The sequence below is a fragment of the Staurois parvus genome, unplaced genomic scaffold, assembly GCF_062004578.1.
Source record: "Staurois parvus isolate SC_StPar_1 unplaced genomic scaffold, SC_StPar_1.0 ptg000176l, whole genome shotgun sequence".
NCBI lineage: Eukaryota > Metazoa > Chordata > Amphibia > Anura > Ranidae > Staurois > Staurois parvus.
Window position 1 is genome coordinate 3,189,939 of NW_028317972.1, and position 25,973 is coordinate 3,215,911.

The 25,973-nt window shown below is 46.5% G+C and overlaps 1 protein-coding gene and 1 long non-coding RNA gene across 3 annotated transcripts in view; one reads left to right on the forward strand and one right to left on the reverse strand.

Annotated features, from left to right (window-relative positions):
• LOC149462347 (uncharacterized) overlaps positions 1 to 22,174 on the forward strand; it is a 31,561-nt gene extending 9,387 nt beyond the window's left edge. The window contains exon 2 of the long non-coding RNA XR_016312671.1: positions 21,940 to 22,174. This is a non-coding gene — a long non-coding RNA (uncharacterized LOC149462347). The remainder of the gene's footprint in view (positions 1 to 21,939) is intronic.
• The window catches only part of CAMSAP1 (calmodulin regulated spectrin associated protein 1), a 100,551-nt gene that overhangs the window by 22,969 nt on the left and 51,609 nt on the right, over positions 1 to 25,973 (reverse strand). For both annotated transcript variants that reach the window (XM_089677061.1, XM_089677060.1), the window contains 3 exons: positions 23,202 to 23,341; positions 23,020 to 23,116; positions 21,313 to 21,457 (listed from right to left, as the gene is read on the reverse strand). In XM_089677061.1, the coding sequence (XP_089533187.1) occupies positions 21,313 to 21,457; positions 23,020 to 23,116; positions 23,202 to 23,341 (382 nt within the window). The remainder of the gene's footprint in view (positions 1 to 21,312; positions 21,458 to 23,019; positions 23,117 to 23,201; positions 23,342 to 25,973) is intronic.

Consider the following 25,973-nt stretch of genomic DNA (forward strand, 5'->3'; position numbering starts at 1 on the left):
ACCCATGAGAGACTCTAGACTTGGCAGCAGCATGAGGAGGCGGTATATAGGGGCCCATGGCAGATTAGGGGCCTGGCAGCAGCTATGTGAGGCCCGTAATCTGCCTGCACCCTATGTCAAAAAATTTAACACACCAGCAGTGTGAAGAGACCTGAAAGTGGCACATGGCAGCAGAGTGTGGCGATGGAGACAGCAGCAATGGGAGGCCGTACAGGGACCCATGACAGACTCTAGACTTGGCAGCAGCATGAGGAGGCGGTATATAGGGGCCCATGGCAGATTAGGGGCCTGGCAGCAGCTATGTGAGGCCCGTAATCTGCCTGCACCCTATGTCAAAAAATTTAACACACCAGCAGTGTGAAGAGACCTGAAAGTGGCACATGGCAGCAGAGTGTGGCGATGGAGACAGCAGCAATGGGAGGCCGTACAGGGACCATGACAGACTCTGGACTTGGCAGCAGCATGAGGAGGCGGTATATAGGGGCCCATGGCAGATTAGGGGCCTGGCAGCAGCTATGTGAGGCCCGTAATCTGCCTGCACCCTATGTCAAAAAATTTAACACACCAGCAGTGTGAAGAGACCTGAAAGTGGCACATGGCAGCAGAGTGTGGCGATGGAGACAGCAGCAATGGGAGGCCGTACAGGGACCATGACAGACTCTGGACTTGGCAGCAGCATGAGGAGGCGGTATATAGGGGCCCATGGCAGATTAGGGGCCTGGCAGCAGCTATGTGAGGCCCGTAATCTGCCTGCACCCTATGTCAAAAAATTTAACACACCAGCAGTGTGAAGAGACCTGAAAGTGGCACATGGCAGCAGAGTGTGGCGATGGAGACAGCAGCAATGGGAGGCCGTACAGGGACCCATGACAGACTCTAGACTTGGCAGCAGCATGAGGAGGCGGTATATAGGGGCCCATGGCAGATTAGGGGCCTGGCAGCAGCTATGTGAGGCCCGTAATCTGCCTGCACCCTATGTCAAAAAATTAAACACACCAGCAGTGTGAAGAGACCTGAAAGTGGCACATGGCAGCAGAGTGTGGCGATGGAGACAGCAGCAATGGGAGGCCGTACAGGGACCATGACAGACTCTGGACTTGGCAGCAGCATGAGGAGGCGGTATATAGGGGCCCATGGCAGATTAGGGGCCTGGCAGCAGCTATGTGAGGCCCGTAATCTGCCTGCACCCTATGTCAAAAAATTTAACACACCAGCAGTGTGAAGAGACCTGAAAGTGGCACATGGCAGCAGAGTGTGGCGATGGAGACAGCAGCAATGGGAGGCCGTACAGGGACCCATGACAGACTCTAGACTTGGCAGCAGCATGAGGAGGCGGTATATAGGGGCCCATGGCAGATTAGGGGCCTGGCAGCAGCTATGTGAGGCCCGTAATCTGCCTGCACCCTATGTCAAAAAATTTAACACACCAGCAGTGTGAAGAGACCTGAAAGTGGCACATGGCAGCAGAGTGTGGCGATGGAGACAGCAGCAATGGGAGGCCGTACAGGGACCATGACAGACTCTGGACTTGGCAGCAGCATGAGGAGGCGGTATATAGGGGCCCATGGCAGATTAGGGGCCTGGCAGCAGCTATGTGAGGCCCGTAATCTGCCTGCACCCTATGTCAAAAAATTAAACACACCAGCAGTGTGAAGAGACCTGAAAGTGGCACATGGCAGCAGAGTGTGGCGATGGAGACAGCAGCAATGGGAGGCCGTACAGGGACCATGACAGACTCTGGACTTGGCAGCAGCATGAGGAGGCGGTATATAGGGGCCCATGGCAGATTAGGGGCCTGGCAGCAGCTATGTGAGGCCCGTAATCTGCCTGCACCCTATGTCAAAAAATTTAACACACCAGCAGTGTGAAGAGACCTGAAAGTGGCACATGGCAGAGTGTGGCGATGGAGACAGCAGCAATGGGAGGCCGTACAGGGACCCATGAGAGACTCTAGACTTGGCAGCAGCATGAGGAGGCGGTATATAGGGGCCCATGGCAGATTAGGGGCCTGGCAGCAGCTATGTGAGGCCCGTAATCTGCCTGCACCCTATGTCAAAAAATTTAACACACCAGCAGTGTGAAGAGACCTGAAAGTGGCACATGGCAGCAGAGTGTGGCGATGGAGACAGCAGCAATGGGAGGCCGTACAGGGACCATGACAGACTCTGGACTTGGCAGCAGCATGAGGAGGCGGTATATAGGGGCCCATGGCAGATTAGGGGCCTGGCAGCAGCTATGTGAGGCCCGTAATCTGCCTGCACCCTATGTCAAAAAATTAAACACACCAGCAGTGTGAAGAGACCTGAAAGTGGCACATGGCAGCAGAGTGTGGCGATGGAGACAGCAGCAATGGGAGGCCGTACAGGGACCATGACAGACTCTGGACTTGGCAGCAGCATGAGGAGGCGGTATATAGGGGCCCATGGCAGATTAGGGGCCTGGCAGCAGCTATGTGAGGCCCGTAATCTGCCTGCACCCTATGTCAAAAAATTAAACACACCAGCAGTGTGAAGAGACCTGAAAGTGGCACATGGCAGCAGAGTGTGGCGATGGAGACAGCAGCAATGGGAGGCCGTACAGGGACCATGACAGACTCTGGACTTGGCAGCAGCATGAGGAGGCGGTATATAGGGGCCCATGGCAGATTAGGGGCCTGGCAGCAGCTATGTGAGGCCCGTAATCTGCCTGCACCCTATGTCAAAAAATTTAACACACCAGCAGTGTGAAGAGACCTGAAAGTGGCACATGGCAGCAGAGTGTGGCGATGGAGACAGCAGCAATGGGAGGCCGTACAGGGACCATGACAGACTCTGGACTTGGCAGCAGCATGAGGAGGCGGTATATAGGGGCCCATGGCAGATTAGGGGCCTGGCAGCAGCTATGTGAGGCCCGTAATCTGCCTGCACCCTATGTCAAAAAATTAAACACACCAGCAGTGTGAAGAGACCTGAAAGTGGCACATGGCAGCAGAGTGTGGCGATGGAGACAGCAGCAATGGGAGGCCGTACAGGGACCATGACAGACTCTGGACTTGGCAGCAGCATGAGGAGGCGGTATATAGGGGCCCATGGCAGATTAGGGGCCTGGCAGCAGCTATGTGAGGCCCGTAATCTGCCTGCACCCTATGTCAAAAAATTTAACACACCAGCAGTGTGAAGAGACCTGAAAGTGGCACATGGCAGCAGAGTGTGGCGATGGAGACAGCAGCAATGGGAGGCCGTACAGGGACCCATGAGAGACTCTAGACTTGGCAGCAGCATGAGGAGGCGGTATATAGGGGCCCATGGCAGATTAGGGGCCTGGCAGCAGCTATGTGAGGCCCGTAATCTGCCTGCACCCTATGTCAAAAAATTAAACACACCAGCAGTGTGAAGAGACCTGAAAGTGGCACATGGCAGCAGAGTGTGGCGATGGAGACAGCAGCAATGGGAGGCCGTACAGGGACCATGACAGACTCTGGACTTGGCAGCAGCATGAGGAGGCGGTATATAGGGGCCCATGGCAGATTAGGGGCCTGGCAGCAGCTATGTGAGGCCCGTAATCTGCCTGCACCCTATGTCAAAAAATTTAACACACCAGCAGTGTGAAGAGACCTGAAAGTGGCACATGGCAGAGTGTGGCGATGGAGACAGCAGCAATGGGAGGCCGTACAGGGACCCATGAGAGACTCTAGACTTGGCAGCAGCATGAGGAGGCGGTATATAGGGGCCCATGGCAGATTAGGGGCCTGGCAGCAGCTATGTGAGGCCCGTAATCTGCCTGCACCCTATGTCAAAAAATTTAACACACCAGCAGTGTGAAGAGACCTGAAAGTGGCACATGGCAGCAGAGTGTGGCGATGGAGACAGCAGCAATGGGAGGCCGTACAGGGACCATGACAGACTCTGGACTTGGCAGCAGCATGAGGAGGCGGTATATAGGGGCCCATGGCAGATTAGGGGCCTGGCAGCAGCTATGTGAGGCCCGTAATCTGCCTGCACCCTATGTCAAAAAATTAAACACACCAGCAGTGTGAAGAGACCTGAAAGTGGCACATGGCAGCAGAGTGTGGCGATGGAGACAGCAGCAATGGGAGGCCGTACAGGGACCATGACAGACTCTAGACTTGGCAGCAGCATGAGGAGGCGGTATATAGGGGCCCATGGCAGATTAGGGGCCTGGCAGCAGCTATGTGAGGCCCGTAATCTGCCTGCACCCTATGTCAAAAAATTAAACACACCAGCAGTGTGAAGAGACCTGAAAGTGGCACATGGCAGCAGAGTGTGGCGATGGAGACAGCAGCAATGGGAGGCCGTACAGGGACCATGACAGACTCTGGACTTGGCAGCAGCATGAGGAGGCGGTATATAGGGGCCCATGGCAGATTAGGGGCCTGGCAGCAGCTATGTGAGGCCCGTAATCTGCCTGCACCCTATGTCAAAAAATTTAACACACCAGCAGTGTGAAGAGACCTGAAAGTGGCACATGGCAGCAGAGTGTGGCGATGGAGACAGCAGCAATGGGAGGCCGTACAGGGACCCATGACAGACTCTAGACTTGGCAGCAGCATGAGGAGGCGGTATATAGGGGCCCATGGCAGATTAGGGGCCTGGCAGCAGCTATGTGAGGCCCGTAATCTGCCTGCACCCTATGTCAAAAAATTTAACACACCAGCAGTGTGAAGAGACCTGAAAGTGGCACATGGCAGCAGAGTGTGGCGATGGAGACAGCAGCAATGGGAGGCCGTACAGGGACCATGACAGACTCTGGACTTGGCAGCAGCATGAGGAGGCGGTATATAGGGGCCCATGGCAGATTAGGGGCCTGGCAGCAGCTATGTGAGGCCCGTAATCTGCCTGCACCCTATGTCAAAAAATTAAACACACCAGCAGTGTGAAGAGACCTGAAAGTGGCACATGGCAGCAGAGTGTGGCGATGGAGACAGCAGCAATGGGAGGCCGTACAGGGACCATGACAGACTCTGGACTTGGCAGCAGCATGAGGAGGCGGTATATAGGGGCCCATGGCAGATTAGGGGCCTGGCAGCAGCTATGTGAGGCCCGTAATCTGCCTGCACCCTATGTCAAAAAATTTAACACACCAGCAGTGTGAAGAGACCTGAAAGTGGCACATGGCAGAGTGTGGCGATGGAGACAGCAGCAATGGGAGGCCGTACAGGGACCCATGAGAGACTCTAGACTTGGCAGCAGCATGAGGAGGCGGTATATAGGGGCCCATGGCAGATTAGGGGCCTGGCAGCAGCTATGTGAGGCCCGTAATCTGCCTGCACCCTATGTCAAAAAATTAAACACACCAGCAGTGTGAAGAGACCTGAAAGTGGCACATGGCAGCAGAGTGTGGCGATGGAGACAGCAGCAATGGGAGGCCGTACAGGGACCATGACAGACTCTGGACTTGGCAGCAGCATGAGGAGGCGGTATATAGGGGCCCATGGCAGATTAGGGGCCTGGCAGCAGCTATGTGAGGCCCGTAATCTGCCTGCACCCTATGTCAAAAAATTTAACACACCAGCAGTGTGAAGAGACCTGAAAGTGGCACATGGCAGCAGAGTGTGGCGATGGAGACAGCAGCAATGGGAGGCCGTACAGGGACCATGACAGACTCTGGACTTGGCAGCAGCATGAGGAGGCGGTATATAGGGGCCCATGGCAGATTAGGGGCCTGGCAGCAGCTATGTGAGGCCCGTAATCTGCCTGCACCCTATGTCAAAAAATTTAACACACCAGCAGTGTGAAGAGACCTGAAAGTGGCACATGGCAGAGTGTGGCGATGGAGACAGCAGCAATGGGAGGCCGTACAGGGACCCATGAGAGACTCTAGACTTGGCAGCAGCATGAGGAGGCGGTATATAGGGGCCCATGGCAGATTAGGGGCCTGGCAGCAGCTATGTGAGGCCCGTAATCTGCCTGCACCCTATGTCAAAAAATTTAACACACCAGCAGTGTGAAGAGACCTGAAAGTGGCACATGGCAGCAGAGTGTGGCGATGGAGACAGCAGCAATGGGAGGCCGTACAGGGACCATGACAGACTCTGGACTTGGCAGCAGCATGAGGAGGCGGTATATAGGGGCCCATGGCAGATTAGGGGCCTGGCAGCAGCTATGTGAGGCCCGTAATCTGCCTGCACCCTATGTCAAAAAATTAAACACACCAGCAGTGTGAAGAGACCTGAAAGTGGCACATGGCAGCAGAGTGTGGCGATGGAGACAGCAGCAATGGGAGGCCGTACAGGGACCATGACAGACTCTGGACTTGGCAGCAGCATGAGGAGGCGGTATATAGGGGCCCATGGCAGATTAGGGGCCTGGCAGCAGCTATGTGAGGCCCGTAATCTGCCTGCACCCTATGTCAAAAAATTTAACACACCAGCAGTGTGAAGAGACCTGAAAGTGGCACATGGCAGCAGAGTGTGGCGATGGAGACAGCAGCAATGGGAGGCCGTACAGGGACCCATGAGAGACTCTGGACCTAGCAGCAGCATGAGGAGGCGGTATATAGGGGCCTATGGCAGATTAGGGGCCTGGCAGCAGCTATAGGAGGCCCGTAATCTGCCAGCACCCTATGTCAAAAAATTAAACACACCAGCAGTGTGAGGAGACCTGAAAGTGGCACATGTTTGAGGCATGATTCATGGCGGATTTAGTCAGTTGTGTCAGGAACTGGTGGTTTGAAATCCAGACTAATCCACGCCTGATTCATTTTCACAAACGTGAGTCTCTCCACACTTTGGGTGGACAGTCGTGTCCTCCGCGGAGTTACAATACCTCCTGCCGCACTAAACACGCGCTCCGATGCCACGCTACTGGCCGGGCATGACAGCCTTTCAAGGGCAAATTCAGCTAGTTGGGGCCAAAGGTCAAGTTTCGTTGCCCAGTAGTCAAGGGGATTGTCTACCTCGGTTGGCAGGGTGCTGTCCAAGTAGGCCCAAGCCTGTTGTTTGAGCTCCTGCTCCAGGTCCACCTGATGCTGCTGCTGCTGCTGCGGCTGGTTAGTAGTTTCCTCACTGCGCTGGTGAAGAAAGCTACTCATCATCGACTGCAGACTGAGGCAGCCGCTGCTGGTGGAGCTGCCACTGCTCCTACCACCCCACCCCTCCCCTGCTGCCATGCCAGCGGAACGCGAGCGCACAGGGCCCACAGTGTCTGAGGATGGACGTTGGCGCACAAAGGCAGAGACCAACTGACTACATAGGTGGTTTTTATAGTACGTAATTTTGGCCTCCCTCTCAGCAGGTGTGAAAAAGGCCACCATTTTGGACCGGTAGCGAGGGTCCAACAAGGTGGACAGCCAAAAGTCATCCCTCTGTCTGATGGTTATTATTCGGCTGTCGCTACGCAAGCAACCGAGCATGCTATGGGCCATTTGTGCCAAGGAATGCGAGGGACTCCCTGCCTCCATCTCCACAGCATACTGCCACGGTGCGTCTGGGTCCTCTGTCTCCTCCTCCTCCTCCTCCTCTACCAGATGCTCCTGCTCCTCCACTCCTGTCCGCTGAGTGGAAAAACCACCCATTTCACTCAATAATTCCTGAGCACAAATGTCCTCCTCTACCTCCTCCTCTTCTTCCTGTCCTGCCCCCACAGGGGTCATGTGGCGTTGAGATCTGTGCGCCACGTCTACCGCACCCTGACCAGCCATTGTTAACAGCATTTGTTCCAGGACGTGCAACAGAGGAATGACGTCGTTCATCCCATAGTCCTGCCGACTCACGAATAGCGTGGCCTCCTCAAAGGGCCTGAGCAAGCGGCAGGTGTCACGCATGAGCTGCCAATGGCTGACATCTAAGTTACACAGGGGAGTACCTTTATCCGCTTGTAACATCAGGAAATCGGTGATGGCCTTTCGCTGCTCGTAAAGGCGGTCTAACATGTGTAGGGTTGAATTCCACCTTGTTGCAACGTCGCAGATCAGGCGATGCTGTGGAATTCCGTTCTGCCGCTGCAGCTCAATGAGGGTGTTCTTTGCGGTGTAGGAATGGCTGAAATGCATGCACAGTTTACGTGACATTTTAAGGATGTCTTGCAGTGGGATGGTGGATTTTAGGAACCGCTTGACAACCAGATTGAACACGTGAGCCATGCATGGCGCATGGCACAACCTTCCTTGACGCAGAGCAGACACCATGTTCTTTCCGTTGTCAGTCAACATGGTTCCGATTTTTAGTTTGCGCGGAGACAGCCATCTGTCGATTTCTCTGTTCATTACACTCAGCAGTTCCTCCCCTGTGTGACTACGTTCGCCAAGGCATACCAGGTGCAGCACAGCGTGACACCGTTGCGCCCTGCACATGTGATATGCCGGTCGGGTAATGGGACTTGGCACGGGGGTGGCGGCTGAGGACACGGCGGAAAAAGAGGTGGTAGAGGCGGACATGCTTGCTGGACCAAGGACGTGCAAACGTGGAGGCAAAAGCGTCGTGACCTGTCCAAGTTGCTGGTGCGGCTGTGCCGGCACCACGTTCACCCAGTGGGCCGTAAATGACATGTACTGTCCCTGACCGTAGTTACAGCTCCACACGTCGGCGCTGCCGTGCACTTTGGCAGAGACCGACATGCTCAAAGACTGGCCCACCATCTCTTCTACATGTGAATGCAGGGCTGGCACTGCCTTTTGGGCAAAGAAATGACGGCTTGGCACTCTCCACCGCGGCGCGGCACAAGCCATCATTTCTCGGAAAGGTGCTGAGTCCACCAGTTGGAAAGGGAGGGACTGCAGCACCAGCAACTTGGACAGGAGGACGTTCAGCTTTTGCACCGTCGGGTGCGTGCTCGCAAACTGTTGTCTCTTGGATACGGATTCCAAGAAAGACTGTTGACGGAATCCGAGAAGAGGAGTAGCAGGAGAAGGAGCATCTGAACGAGCGGAAGATGCCAATGAGCGACAACTCCCCTCAGCAGAGGTGTTGGAGCCTTGACTGGCTGATAGAGGGCGATTGACGACGTCGGGTGACGGAGCAAGTAACGGAGCGGGTGATGGAGCGGGGGCTGGGGCAGGCAGAACCGCCGTATGTTTATCACGGTTTTCCCAGGCCACCGAATGGTGACGCTGCATATGCTGACGCAACGCTGTAGTCCCAACATGGGCCCCCTGGCCACGCTTGCATTTCTGGCCACATAGTCGACATACGGCTACGTTTACTTCCTCGGGCGGCTTGAGGAAAAATTGCCACACCACCGAGTAGGAAACTTTGCCCCCGCTACTCTTCACTGGCTGACTGCTACTTCCTCCGTGCGCACCGGCACCACTACTGGCCGTGGTGGTAGGCTGCAGTGGAGCTGGTGCTCTACTCCGTGGACGTTTGGCTCCACTGACACTGATGCGACCCTGCTGCTGTCTCCTGGGCAACCCACCGACTGTTTTGCTCGCTGCCAAGCTGCCACCCTCTTCTCCTGATGATGCGGAAGAAATTGCCTGATGACGACGAGGCTGCCAAGTGCGATCAACCTCCTCATCATCAAGTAGGGTCTCCGCCTCACTACTAGCCCCCTCGGCTGCGTCTGGGTCAGGAGACAGACCTGTCTCTAGACCGGCTACCGAGCCACTCTCCTCGCCAGTACTTGTTCGCTTGGCTGCTGAAAAGGCCGATGTCTCCCCCCGTTCCTGACCGCCCTCTGTTAGCTCTTCCTCACTGTACAGTGGGGCTGAGCCCACAGCATGCGATACTTCGCTTGGTGAGGGAACAGCAAAGGACAGGGGCAGGTAGAGGACACGTGATTTCAGTGGGCTTGGTCCCGGGCCATGCCAACTAACGGTTGTGTCTGACGTACCCACCGACCGTTGGCTGTAGGTGTCAGAGGTGACCTGGGAAGAGGAAGACGACCGAGCCAACCAATCAATGACGGCAGGGTTGTCGGTGGAGACACGACCGCTGGATGACACCGGGAGCACTGGCCTCTGGCTGCGAATACTGCTGCCTCGACCCCTTCCTCTGCTGCCACGTCTGCTCGCTCCTAAAACATTGCCTCCTCTGCCACTCCTCTGCATGTTGTCTGACATACTATTTAATTCAACGATTAGGTGTCCCTGAGTAACAATTCTCTGGCACTCAGTAACAATTCTGTCTGTCCCTGAGTATGAATTCTGTGGCCCTGAGTAACAATTCTGTGTCTGTGCGAGTAACAATTCTGTGTCTGTGCGAGTAACAATTCTGTGTCTGTGCAAGTAACAATTTTGTGTCTGTGCGAGTAACAATTCTCTGGCACTCAGTAACAATTCTGTCTGTCCCTGAGTAACAATTCTCTGGCACTCAGTAACAATTCTGTCTGTCCCTGAGTAACAATTCTCTGGCACTCAGTAACAATTCTGTCTGTCCCTGAGTATGAATTCTGTGGCCCTGAGTAACAATTCTGTGTCTGTGCGAGTAACAATTCTGTGTCTGTGCAAGTAACAATTTTGTGTCTGTGCGAGTAACAATTCTCTGGCACTCAGTAACAATTCTGTCTGTCCCTGAGTAACAATTCTCTGGCACTCAGTAACAATTCTGTCTGTCCCTGAGTAACAATTCTCTGGCACTCAGTAACAATTCTGTCTATCCCTGAGTATGAATTCTGTGGCCCTGAGTAACAATTCTGTGTCTGTGCGAGTAACAATTCTGTGTCTGTGCAAGTAACAATTTTGTGTCTGTGCGAGTAACAATTCTCTGGCACTCAGTAACAATTCTGTCTGTCCCTGAGTAACAATTCTCTGGCACTCAGTAACAATTCTGTCTGTCCCTGAGTAACAATTCTCTGGCACTCAGTAACAATTCTGTCTGTCCCTGAGTATGAATTCTGTGGCCCTGAGTAACAATTCTGTGTCTGCGCGAGTAACAATTCTGTGTCTGTGCAAGTAACAATTTTGTGTCTGTGCGAGTAACAATTCTCTGGCACTCAGTAACAATTCTGTCTGTCCCTGAGTAACAATTCTCTGGCACTCAGTAACAATTCTGTCTGTCCCTGAGTAACAATTCTCTGGCACTCAGTAACAATTCTGTCTGTCCCTGAGTAACAATTCTCTGGCACTCAGTAACAATTCTGTGTCTGTGCGAGTAACAATTCTGTGTCTGTGCAAGTAACAATTTTGTGTCTGTGCGAGTAACAATTCTCTGGCACTCAGTAACAATTCTGTCTGTCCCTGAGTAACAATTCTCTGGCACTCAGTAACAATTCTGTCTGTCCCTGAGTAACAATTCTCTGGCACTCAGTAACAATTCTGTCTGTCCCTGAGTATGAATTCTGTGGCCCTGAGTAACAATTCTGTGTCTGTGCGAGTAACAATTCTGTGTCTGTGCAAGTAACAATTTTGTGTCTGTGCGAGTAACAATTCTCTGGCACTCAGTAACAATTCTGTCTGTCCCTGAGTAACAATTCTCTGGCACTCAGTAACAATTCTGTCTGTCCCTGAGTAACAATTCTCTGGCACTCAGTAACAATTCTGTCTGTCCCTGAGTATGAATTCTGTGGCCCTGAGTAACAATTCTGTGTCTGTGCGAGTAACAATTCTGTGTCTGTGCAAGTAACAATTTTGTGTCTGTGCGAGTAACAATTCTCTGGCACTCAGTAACAATTCTGTCTGTCCCTGAGTAACAATTCTCTGGCACTCAGTAACAATTCTGTCTGTCCCTGAGTAACAATTCTCTGGCACTCAGTAACAATTCTGTCTATCCCTGAGTATGAATTCTGTGGCCCTGAGTAACAATTCTGTGTCTGTGCGAGTAACAATTCTGTGTCTGTGCAAGTAACAATTTTGTGTCTGTGCGAGTAACAATTCTCTGGCACTCAGTAACAATTCTGTCTGTCCCTGAGTAACAATTCTCTGGCACTCAGTAACAATTCTGTCTGTCCCTGAGTAACAATTCTCTGGCACTCAGTAACAATTCTGTCTGTCCCTGAGTATGAATTCTGTGGCCCTGAGTAACAATTCTGTGTCTGCGCGAGTAACAATTCTGTGTCTGTGCAAGTAACAATTTTGTGTCTGTGCGAGTAACAATTCTCTGGCACTCAGTAACAATTCTGTCTGTCCCTGAGTAACAATTCTCTGGCACTCAGTAACAATTCTGTCTGTCCCTGAGTAACAATTCTCTGGCACTCAGTAACAATTCTGTCTGTCCCTGAGTAACAATTCTCTGGCACTCAGTAACAATTCTGTGTCTGTGCGAGTAACAATTCTGTGTCTGTGCAAGTAACAATTTTGTGTCTGTGCGAGTAACAATTCTCTGGCACTCAGTAACAATTCTGTCTGTCCCTGAGTAACAATTCTCTGGCACTCAGTAACAATTCTGTCTGTCCCTGAGTAACAATTCTCTGGCACTCAGTAACAATTCTGTCTATCCCTGAGTATGAATTCTGTGGCCCTGAGTAACAATTCTGTGTCTGTGCGAGTAACAATTCTGTGTCTGTGCAAGTAACAATTTTGTGTCTGTGCGAGTAACAATTCTCTGGCACTCAGTAACAATTCTGTCTGTCCCTGAGTAACAATTCTCTGGCACTCAGTAACAATTCTGTCTGTCCCTGAGTAACAATTCTCTGGCACTCAGTAACAATTCTGTCTGTCCCTGAGTATGAATTCTGTGGCCCTGAGTAACAATTCTGTGTCTGCGCGAGTAACAATTCTGTGTCTGTGCAAGTAACAATTTTGTGTCTGTGCGAGTAACAATTCTCTGGCACTCAGTAACAATTCTGTCTGTCCCTGAGTAACAATTCTCTGGCACTCAGTAACAATTCTGTCTGTCCCTGAGTAACAATTCTCTGGCACTCAGTAACAATTCTGTCTGTCCCTGAGTAACAATTCTCTGGCACTCAGTAACAATTCTGTGTCTGTGCGAGTAACAATTCTGTGTCTGTGCAAGTAACAATTTTGTGTCTGTGCGAGTAACAATTCTCTGGCACTCAGTAACAATTCTGTCTGTCCCTGAGTAACAATTCTCTGGCACTCAGTAACAATTCTGTCTGTCCCTGAGTAACAATTCTCTGGCACTCAGTAACAATTCTGTCTGTCCCTGAGTATGAATTCTGTGGCCCTGAGTAACAATTCTGTGTCTGTGCGAGTAACAATTCTGTGTCTGTGCAAGTAACAATTTTGTGTCTGTGCGAGTAACAATTCTCTGGCACTCAGTAACAATTCTGTCTGTCCCTGAGTAACAATTCTCTGGCACTCAGTAACAATTCTGTCTGTCCCTGAGTAACAATTCTCTGGCACTCAGTAACAATTCTGTCTGTCCCTGAGTATGAATTCTGTGGCCCTGAGTAACAATTCTGTGTCTGTGCGAGTAACAATTCTGTGTCTGTGCAAGTAACAATTTTGTGTCTGTGCGAGTAACAATTCTCTGGCACTCAGTAACAATTCTGTCTGTCCCTGAGTAACAATTCTCTGGCACTCAGTAACAATTCTGTCTGTCCCTGAGTAACAATTCTCTGGCACTCAGTAACAATTCTGTCTGTCCCTGAGTAACAATTCTCTGGCACTCAGTAACAATTCTGTCTGTCCCTGAGTAACAATTCTCTGGCGCTCAGTAACAATTCTGTCTGTCCCTGAGTATGAATTCTGTGGCCCTGAGTAACAATTCTGTGTCTGTGCGAGTAACAATTCTGTGTCTGTGCAAGTAACAATTTTGTGTCTGTGCGAGTAACAATTCTCTGGCACTCAGTAACAATTCTGTCTGTCCCTGAGTAACAATTCTCTGGCACTCAGTAACAATTCTGTCTGTCCCTGAGTATGAATTCTGTGGCCCTGAGTAACAATTCTGTGTCTGTGCGAGTAACAATTCTGTGTCTGTGCAAGTAACAATTTTGTGTCTGTGCGAGTAACAATTCTCTGGCACTCAGTAACAATTCTGTCTGTCCCTGAGTAACAATTCTCTGGCACTCAGTAACAATTCTGTCTGTCCCTGAGTAACAATTCTCTGGCACTCAGTAACAATTCTGTCTGTCCCTGAGTAACAATTCTCTGGCACTCAGTAACAATTCTGTCTGTCCCTGAGTAACAATTCTCTGGCGCTCAGTAACAATTCTGTCTGTCCCTGAGTATGAATTCTGTGGCCCTGAGTAACAATTCTGTGTCTGTGCGAGTAACAATTCTGTGTCTGTGCGAGTAACAATTCTCTGGCACTCAGTAACAATTCTGTCTGTCCCTGAGTAACAATTCTCTGGCACTCAGTAACAATTCTGTCTGTCCCTGAGTATGAATTCTGTGGCCCTGAGTAACAATTCTGTGTCTGTGCGAGTAACAATTCTGTGTCTGTGCAAGTAACAATTCTGTCTGTCCCTGAGTAACAATTCTCTGGCACTCAGTAACAATTCTGTCTGTCCCTGAGTAACAATTCTCTGGCACTCAGTAACAATTCTGTCTGTCCCTGAGTAACAATTCTCTGGCACTCAGTAACAATTCTGTCTGTCCCTGAGTAACAATTCTCTGGCACTCAGTAACAATTCTGTCTGTCCCTGAGTAACAATTCTCTGGCACTCAGTAACAATTCTGTCTGTCCCTGAGTAACAATTCTGTCTGTCCCTGAGAATGAATTCTGTGGCCCTGAGTAAGAATTCTCTGGCACTCAGTAACAATTCTGTCTGTCCCTGAGTAACAATTCTCTGGCACTCAGTAACAATTCTGTCTGTCCCTGAGTAAAAATTCTGTGGCCCTAATAACGTTTCTGTGGCCCTAAGTAACAATTCTCTGGCACTGAGTAACAATTCTGTCTGTCCCTGAGTATGAATTCTGTGGCCCTAACTAGCGTTTCTTTGTCCCTAAATAACGATTCTGTGGCCCTCATTAACAAGTCTGTGTCCCTGAGTAATGGTTCTCTGTCCCTAAGTAACTTCTCTCTGTCCCCAATTCTCGTTTCTGTGGCCCTAACTCTGTCCCTGTCCCTAGTACAGAGCGGTCTGCCTCTGTTCAATGACTGCAGGCAAATGAAGATTTCCAAAATGGCCGCTATATATACCTCGACCATTACACAGTGCTGGCTGGCTGGCTGCTGATTGGCTGATGCGATCACATGTCGTTGAGGAATGCATTATGGGGCAGCGCGCCTTGTCTGCGCGCCTTCCCCGACATCCCCGCTCCGTCGCCGCACATGTCAGCCGCCATTTTCGGAAAAATTTCGATTCGCGCGTCCGAATTAGGCTGTTTTTCGGATTCGGCACGAATCGAAATTTTTCCGATATTCGACTCGAATTCCACTTCGGATACTTCGATTCGCTCATCTCTATATATAACATCTCTTCTGTCTGTTACTCTCAGAGTGGATTAGTTATTTTGTTACCCAACCATATAGCTGGTTATTTATATTTACCACTGCATATAGATATTCAAGAATAAATTGTGATAATTTTTAAACTTCACATATTAACCACTTCCCAACCACCCTATAGCAGAAGTACTGTAACAGGGCGGCAGGAATGTGCAAAATCACACACACATACATAATATATATATATATATATATATATATATATATATATATATATATATATATATATATATATATACACACACACACACACACACACACACACATATATATATATATATACACACACACACACACACACATATATATATATACACACACACACACACGATTTTGCATCTCCGGGTAGGGGGCGCACACATGCGCTCCCTACCCGCGCCGCTATAGGCTCCTCAGCATGTCAATCACTGGGTCCCAGCTGGGTCTCAGTGAACGTCGGCAGAGCCGGCAAGAGAGGTCTGTATGTAAACAACACAGATATCTCCCATGTCTGCATGAACAGGCTGCTTTGTATTGCAGAGCAATACAAAGCAGCTTGTCTACATAGTAAAACACACACAGCACACTATGTAAAACACAGCACACTGTTAACCCTTTGATCGCCCCAGATGTTAACCCCTTCCTGCCCAGTGTCATTAGTACAGCGTCAGGGCTTTTTATTAGCACTGATCACTGTATTAGTGTTACTGGGAATGTCAGTGGCAGTTAGTCAGTTTCCCCCAATATCAGAATGCCCACCACAGTCACTGATCGCAGCCATTACTAGTGTAAAAAAAAATAAAAAAAATTCCAGTATATATACTGCCATTTGTAGACGCTATAACTTTCACATATACCAATTAATTTACACGTATTGGGATTTTTTTTTTTTACCAAAGACATGTAGCAGAATACATTTTGGCCTAAATTTATGAAGAAAGTTTATTTTTAACATTTTTTTACTGGAAATGTTTTATACCTAAAATATTGTTTGTCTTTTCCAAAATTGTCAGTCTTTTTGTTTATAGCACAAAAAATAAAAATGCACAGGTGATCAAGTACCACCGAAAGAAAGCTCTATTTGTGGGGGGAAAAAGCACATAAATTTAATTTATGTACAACAATGCATGACTGCACAATTGTCAGTTAAATAACGCAGCACCGTATCGCAACAAATGGTCTGGTCAGGAAGGGGGGTAAATCCTCTTTAGGGCAAGTGGTTAACTAAACTGCACAACACAATTTTTTTTTTTGAGGTTTTTATCTGACTAATCGAAAAAATAATCGGCCAACTAATCAACTATGAAAATAATCGTTAGTTGCAGCCCTAATATACAGCAGGTAAAATACGTATTGAACACGTCACCATTTTTCTTGGTAAATATATTTCTAAATGTGCTACTGACATGAAACTTTCACCACAAGTCGGTACCATCCCATGCAATCCATACAAAGAAACCAAAACATATAAGATTCAGAAATTAAGTTATGTGTAATAAAATGGAATGACACAGGGAAAAAGAATTGAACACACTAACTTAAATGTATTTAATGCTTCGTAGATAATGACAGCTTTAAGATGCCTCCTGTATGGAGAAACTAGTCGCATGCATTGCTCAGGTGTGATTTTGACCCATTCTTCCACACAAACAGTCTTCAAATCATGAAGGCTCTGTGGGTCTCCTCTATGAACTCTGATCTTTAGTTCTTTCCATAGATTTTCTGTTGGATTCAAGGCCGGTGATTGGCTTTCCATTTTAGCAGCTTTATTTTCTTTTTTTAAACCAATTGAGTTTCCTTGGCTTTGTGTTTGGGATCATTGTCTTGCTGAAATGTCCACCCTCGTTTCATCTCCATCATCCTGGTAGATGGCAGCATATTTTTTATCATGAATGTCTTGGTACATTTTTTCATCTATCCTTCTTTCAATACAATGTGCCAGTACCATATGCTGAAAACCAGCCCCACACCACGATGTTCCCACCTCCAAACTTCACTGTTGTTATGGTGTTTTTGAGGTGATGAGCAGTGCTATTTGACCTCCAAACATGGTGTTTATTATGGCATCCAAACAGTTACATTTTGATCTCATCTGACCAGACTATATTCTCCCAGTATTTCACAGGCTTGTCTACATGTTGAACAGCAAACTTAAAACAAGCTTCAACATGCTTTTTCTTCAGCAATGGAGTCTTGCGTGGTAAGTGTGCACATAGGCCAGGGCAGTTGAGTTAATTAATTATGGTTTTCTTTGAAACAATTGTACCTGCTAATTCCAGGTCTTTCTGAAGCTCTCCACAAGTGTCCTTGGCTCTAGAACAACTCTTATGATACTTTTCACTCTTCTGTTAGAAACTTTGCAAGGAGCATCTGGTCGAGGCCGGTTTATGGTGAAATTATGTTTTTTTGTTCTTTCCACTTCTGGATTATGGCCCCAACAGTGCTCACTGGAGTATTCAGAAGTTTAAAAATCCTTCTGTAAGCAAGGCCAACGGTATGTTTTGCAAGAAGATTGTGAAGGTCTTGAGAAAGCCTATTGCTTTTAGCCATCATGAGAGGTTTCTTGTGTGACACCTTAGTAATGACACCTTTTTAAAGGCCATCAGTTGAGACTGAATCAGCTAATAATGTGCACCTCCCTTTCTTCATATGTTCAATACTTTTTCCCTATGTCATTCCATTTTATTACACATAGCTTAATTTCTAAAAGTATTTGTTTTGGTTTCATTTTTGTAAATATTTTATTATACCTTTTCATGTGACAACACTGAAGAAATTACACTTTGCTACAATGTAAAGTAGTGAGGGTACAGCTTGTATAACAGTGTAATTGTCTGTCCCCTCAAAATAACTTAACACACAGCCATTAATGTCTAAACCGCTGGCAACAAAAGTGAGTACACCCCTAAGTGAAAATGTCCAATAGTAATTTTCCCTACCAGAGGTCATGTGACTTGTTAGTGTTACAAGGTCACAGGTGTGAATGGAGAGCAGGTGTGTTAAAATTTGGTGTTATCGCTCTCATTCTCTCATACTGGTCACTGGAAGTTCAACATGACATCTCATGGCAAAGAACTCTGAGGATCAGAAAAAAAGAATTGTTGCTCTACATAAAGATGGCCTAGGCTATAAGAAGATTGCCAAGACCCTGAAACTAAGCTGCAGCACAGTGGCCAAGACCATACAGCGGTTTAACAGGACAGGTTCCACTCAGAACAGGCCTCGCCACGGTCAACCAAAGAAGTTGAGTGCACGTGCTCAGCATCATATCCAGAGGTTGTCTTTGAGAAATAGACGTATAAGTGCTGTCAGCATTGCTGCAAAGGCTGAAGGGGTGGGGATCAGCCTGTCAGTGCTCAGACCATACGCCGCACACTGCATCAAATTGGTCTGCATGGCTGTCGTCCCAGAAGGAAACCTCTTCTAAAGATGCACAAGAAAGCCCGCAAACAGTTTGCTGAAGACAAGCAGGCTAAGGACATGGATTGCTGGAACCATGTCCTGTGGTCTGATGAGACCAAGATAAACTGATTTGGTTCAGATGGTGTCAAGCATGTGTGGCGGCAACCAGGTGAGGAGAACAAAAGTGTGTCTTGCCTACAGTCAAGCATGGTGGTGGGAGAGTCATGGTCTGAGGCTGCCGGCACTGGGGAGCTACAGTTCATTGAGGGAACCATGAATGCCAACATGTACTATGACATACTGAAGCAGAGCATGATCCCCTCCCTTTGGAGACTGGGCTGCAGGGCAGTATTCCAACATAATGACCCCAAACACACCTCCAAGGCGACCAACTACCTTGCTAAAGAAGCTGAGGGTAAAGGTGATGGACTGGCCAAGCATGTCTCCAGACCTAAACCCTATTGAGCATTTGTGGGGCATCCTCAAATGGAAGGAGGAGGAGCGCAAGGTCTCTAACACCCACCAGCCTCTTGATTTCATCATGGAGGAGTGGAAGAGGACTTCAGTGGCAACCTGTAAAAATAATGGTGGCCACACAAAATACTGACACTTTGGGCCCAATTTGTAAAATTTTCACCTGGGGGTGTACTCACTTTTGTTGCCAGCAGTTTATACATTAATGGCTGTGTGTTGAGCTATTTTGAGGGGACAGCAAATTTACACTGTTATACAAGCTGTACACTCACTACTTTACATTGTAGCACAGTGTAATTTCTTCAGTTTTGTCACATGAAAAGATATAATAAAATATTTACAAAAAGCGTGTGTGGTGTGTGTGTGTAAAACAGACGTCTCTGCACCCTGGTGTGAATGAGCCCAAAGTTAAATGAAAACAGCTAAAACTGGCTGAAGAACAGTCAAGCTCTGCTACTAAGGTGAGGCTAAAGAACACAGTTTCATATCACAGGCCATACACCATAGCAAGACTGAGCACAGCAACAAGACGCAGGGTAGTTATACTGCATCAGCAAGGTCTCTCCCAAGCAGATTTCAAAGCAGACTGGGGTTTCAAGATGTGATGTTCAAGCTCTTTTGAAGAAGATGATGATATGGGCTACACTGAGGAATGTACATGCAGTGGTTGGCCAAGGAAACTTAATGCAGCAGAAGATAGACATTATGCTTACTTCCCTTTGACATCAGAAGATGTACGGCAGTGCTATCAGCACAGAACTGGCAGAAACCAGTGGAACCCAGGTACACCCATCTGCTGTCTAGAGAAGTCTGGCCAGAAGTGGTCTTCGTGCAAGAATTGCGGCCAAAAAGCTATACTTCCCACGCAGAAACAAGGCTAAGCAACTCAACTATGCACAAAAACATAGGAATTGAGGTGCAGAAAAAATGTCAGCAAGTGCTCTGTACTGATGAGTCAAAACCTAAAATATTTTGGTGTAGCAGGAGGCAGTTTGTTAGCCCTAGGGCTGAAAAGCAGTACAATAATGAGTGTCTGCAGGCAACAGTGAAGCATGGTGGAGGTTCCTTGCAAGTTTGGAGCTGCATTTCTGCAAATGGAGTTGCAGATTTGTTCAGGATCAATGGCGGCCTCAAAGCTGATAAATACAGGTAGATACTTATCTATCATGCCATACCATCATGGAGGTGTGTGATTGGCCCCAAATTTATTCTGCAACAGGACAATGACCCCAAACATGCAGCCAATGTCACTAAGACATTAATGTCATCTTCAGCATCAAGAAGAACAAGGAATCCTGAAAGTGATGGTTTAGCCCCGACAGAGCCCTGATATCAACATTGAGTCTGTCTGGGATTACTGAAGAGACAGAAGGATTTGAGGCAGCTACATCCACAGTAGATCTGTGGTTAGTTCTCCAAAATGTTTGGAACAACCTACGTACCGAGTTCCTTCAAAAACTGTGTGCAGTTGTACCTAGAAGCATTGAAGTTGTTTTGAAGGCAAAGGTGGTCATACCAAATATTGATTTGATTTGGATTTCTATTCTGTTCATTTACTTTCCATTTTGATAAAAATAAATTATTAACATGAACAAATTAATTTTTACCCTTGAAGCAAAATGAAATTAAAAGCAATTGTCTCAACTTTGGTATGCCAAAGGGTAGAGAAAAAAAAGGATTTCTGAAAGCATTCTTAATTCCCAACATTTTTTTCACACCGGCCTAAAACTTTTGCACAGTAGTGTATATCTACACACATTTTTTTTACAATGGGTATATCTGATAGCACAGTAATAGAGGGTAAGAGAACTCCATCTGTGCTTACTACTATCACAATACATTCCACTCTTCTGACTCGAAGGAGGAGATACTGAAGAATAATATCACCACCATTCATAAATTGTTGGCTCCTTTAGTTTACAGACCAGCAACTAGCAGTAGTTAGAAGTTAAAATCTCTCAGCAAGTAGAATCAGGTTTCTGAGTCTTTGAAGCTGCCTGTCTATATTGGGCAGAATGAACATTAACTTGTTTATGGTATTAAAGACACGAGAACCTGAATCCTGCAGGAAATTAAACTTTGATTCTTATTAAGAATCTCAAAAGGCACTGGATAAATCTATAATTTGGCCAAGCCTATAGAGGTTGTGCCTGCTCACTAAAGAATCAGATTTATCCTCACAAAGGCAGTGAAGAAATAAAACAAGTTCAGAAAAAAATGAATCCACTAACTTCTCCGAGTCCTCTGGCTGCAGGTAGCTTCGTGTTTCACTGTGACAATCTCCTGCAGGCGATGGGCTTGCCATGAAACTCCGCTTTGTGGCATTGGAAATGGGAATCTGAGGTCTACTGCTTTTGTGAGACAATACTGATTTAGCTGGGAAAAGTAAAGAAACAAAAATTTGGCAGTTAGTATTGCAGTCTCAGCTTGGAGAGAATCAAGTTAGCAAAAGTGCACAAAGATTTGGAAATACACAATAAAAGACTGAAGAATATTTGCTTATGCTGGATGTCAGATTTAGGCTACTGCTGACTGTTCTCATAGCAAGTTTCTTCCGCACAACTCAACATACAGCTGAATTCTTAACAGAGATTTGGACTTAACGAGTGTCATACAATATGGTAATACAATTGCTGTACAATCTCCTTTAACCCTTTCGTTGTCTTTTTAATCATTTTCCTACACAAGTAAATATGCAGATTTCCAACCCCCCACATTATATAAAACATGGACAAATTAAGTTTTACCCTTGAAGCAAAATTAAATTAAAAGCAATTGTCTCAACTTTGGTATGCTAAAGGGTAGAGAAAAAAAAAAAAAGTATGAAAAGTAAATTTGCTTATTCTACAAATATACAGCAAGAGAAGCGGGAGGCATCAGCAACGATCAAAAGAAACGGGAGGCATCAGCAACGATCAAGAGAAACGGGAGGCATCAGCAACGATCAAGAGAAACGGGAGGCATCAGCAACGATCAAGAGAAATGGGAAGCACCTGAACTAAATTTCAAGTATTGCTGCAAAGGGTCTGAGTACTTATATTAGTGTGTCTTTTCGGTTTATTATTTTTAATAAATTCACAGACATATCTAAAATTCTGTTCTTGCATCGTCATTATGGGGTACTGAGTGTAGATTAACGAGAAAAAAAAATATGAATTTTAACTGTAGTATGAGGATGCAACACAACAAAATTGAAAATAGTGAAGAATACAGTGAAGATCACTGGAACTGTAGGAAGGCTGGAACTGTATTTAACATGGCAGGCTGCACTCAGGGGTGTGGCAAACTTAAGTAAAGTACAAGAACACCGAAAGCAAACTTGTTCCACAAAGCTGAACTCCAGGTAAACAGAAAAACACACAGATTAAACATATACAGTGCTCTGAGAAAGTATGTCACCTTGGCGTTTTTCTTGTGTTGTTGCATTATAACCTAGAATTAAAATAGATTTTTTTCTTGAGGCATTGTACCATTCGATGCATCCAACCTGCCTACAACTGAAGACGCATTTTTTTTTTTTTTTTTAATTGTAAAACAAAAACCCACAGAAAATCTTGAGTGCACATTTCTGTTTGTGTGACAATAAAAAAATATTGCATATAATAAATATTTTGCACCTTTAAGTCTTAGGCATGATGTGTGCATTACATGGTACAGTGTCTTCAAAAATCCATTTTATTCCAAATTGTGAATATATTTGCGGGATATTGTAACTACCCCAAATGATCATTAACAGAAAATTTACCAACACATTATAAAATATAGTGGCAAATTAATAACCTAACTCCTTTATGTGAAAATGTTCTTTTTTTGTGGATAAATTTCCTTTTAAGTGGGTCTAGGAAGAGCACCCCACTGTGTCAATATATGTATAACTTCCTATCTATAAAAACAATACTGATAAAATAAGGAAGAATTCAGAAAATAATCATGCTTACCTTCTTTTGATTCTTGAGTATCTCTGGGCTGAACAAAGTCAGGCTTCACATTTTCAAACCACCAAAAAAGCTCAGCAATAAACACCATAAAGTTAGGCTGAAAAAGAGCAAAAGAAAGCAGTTTTGACATTTTTGCTTATTTCTTTTTGCTAAATGCTGTACATGATTCTTCAAGGACCTACCTTAAGAACTGGCGGGGAATACAACATGTCTTCTAAGGTTAGGTAAAAGCACTTGTTTAGGTATTCGCTGGAAAATTCCTTTAGGAGCTGGATGTTATATAGGTTGTCAGCCATTGATGGCACCTCCTTCAAACAGATGTCTGCATAAGGAGGAGAGAGGAAAAAAAAAAAAAAAGAGCAAAAAGGTTTCAAAAGGCCACAACTCCACTTTACAGTGACATGGCGATATCCATGTTATATTGTACAGCAGGAGTGAAAAGGGGAAAGAAAAAAAACTAAAAACAAGGTTGTCTTTAAAACTGTCAAGGAATGGAATAATATACAGTAAATAGATAATTGCCTGGATGGCACGAACACAAATGTTTCCACAGTCTAACTAGTTTTTATGAGGTGCACTGCCCATGATTTTCCTGTTATGATTAGAGAAACTGCCCACACCTGGCTATGGAACTTATCAGTTAAGAATCTAATTACTTATGCTTGCTTAAATAAAGGGAACTCTATATAAAAAGTGCTATATTTCCTGAACTGTTCACATACAAGGGATGTACTGAACATACCCACACATCAGTCTGCAATTCAACACAAATATTTTTGGGGTAAAAAGCAAATGTCCCGATATTTATGAACCCAACTGAATATATAAATGAATACAAGTTCAACAAGATATCTGAAGCTTAATAGTTCTTTAGATGTCATGTTCATTATTTCTAGAAGTGGTGCAGCATCTCTTCGAATGGTGAGCACAGATGGTATCTGACCATGCATGCACCTATCAGGTCACTGAAAGTTATTTCTTTTGAAAGGTCATACTACAAACAAATGCATATGTACGTAGAGAATATGAATGGTTGACCTAGAAGGGGGATGAACTGGCTCATGTCTGGGTGAACAGTTACAAACAAGACAAAGAATTCCAGCTCAGAGAGCTTGACCAGAAACAGATATTTGGGTCAAAAGAACCTACACATGATATTGCTAAACAACTGTAATCCATTTGATTGGCACAATATTCTCCTATGTCTGTAAACAAGTAAATACACAACACTCCAATCAAAAAAACATTTCCTGATCTGGCATGATCCCAGGGTTGTTGACCCAGCTAGCATTAAATCCATAACTATTTATCAAATCTATTTATACAAAGCACAATATGTCCAATTTCACAGGAGGCCTTTCAAATATTTTTTATCTATATTAGATCACTTTTAAAAATAGAAAAAAGTGTAGTGAGTAAATCCAAAACATATAAATGTATTAACAAAGCTAAAAATGCACTCAAACATGTAAAAGGGAAAGCAAGCTCAAATTACCAGCCCGCAATTATGATGTCAATGTGAAAGCAGATTGCCGATTAGGGGAATTGCGTTTCTGGGAGCAGCTGAAGAAAGGGAAATCCTCCCAGAAACACATTCTTTCAATCAGCAAACACTCCTATGCTTGCGACAGACAGACAGACAGACAGACACTATATTGCCAAAAGTATTGGGACACCCCTCCATATGGTTTCAGGTGTTCCAATCACCTCCATGGCCACAGGTGTATAAAATCAAGCACCTAGGCATACAGACTGCTTCTACAAACATTTGTGAAAGAATGGATCACTCTCAGGAGCTCAGTGACTCCAAGTGTGGTACCGTGATAGGTTGCCACCTGTGCAATAAGTCCATCCGTGACATTTCCTGGCTACTAAATATTCCACGGTCAACTGTTAGCGGTATTATAACAAAGTGGAAGCAACTGGGAACAGCAGCAACAAAGTGGTAGGCCACGTAAAATCACAGAGCGGGATCAGCGCATGCTGAAGCACACACTGTCTGCAGAGTCAATAGCTAAAGACCTCCAAACTTCATGTGGCCTTCAGATTAGCACAACAACAGTGCACAGAGAGCTTTATGGAATGGGTTTCCATGGCTGAGCAGCTGCATCCAAGCCTTACATCACCAAGTGCAATGCAAAGCGTCGGATGCCGTGGTGCAAAGCATGCCCTCACTGGACTCTACAGCAGAGGAGACGTGTTCTCTGGAGTGATGAATCACACTTCTGCCTGGCAATACGGTGGACGTGTCTGGGTTTGGCTGTTGCCAGGAAAACAGTACTTGCCTGACTGCATTGTGCCAAGTGTAAAGTTTGGTGGAGGGGAGATTACGGTTGTTTTTCAGGGGCTGGGCCCCTTAGTTCTAATTAAGGGAACTCTTAAGGCATCAGTATACAAAGACAATTTGGACAATTTATTGCTCCCAACTTTGTGGGAACAGCTTGAGGATGGCCCCCTCCTATTTCAACATGACTGCTCACCAGTACACAAAGCAAGGTCCATAAAGACAAGGACAAGCGAGTCTGGGGTGGAGGAACTTGACTGACCTGCAGAGAATCCTGACCTCAACCCGATAGAACCTTTGGGATGAATTAGAGCGGAGACTGCGAGCCAGGCCTTCTTGTCAGACATCAGTGCCTGACCTCACAAATGCTCTTCAGGAAGAATGGTCAAACATTCCCATAGACACACTCCTAAACCTTGTGGACAGCCTTCCCAGAAGAGTTGAAGCTGTTATAGCTGCAAAGGGCGGGCCAACTCAATATTGAACCCTATGGGCTAAGACTGGGATGCCAACAAAGTTCATGTGCAGGCGTCCCAATACCGGCTTGGTGCCAATGATTACAGCTTTCTTAATTTCCCAGCAGCTGAGTTCTGTTCCCATCTAGTTTTCTTTTCTACTATTTTCTATTCAAGTGGCTACCTTGCCCTGCAAATTTGCTTGGTTGGGATAA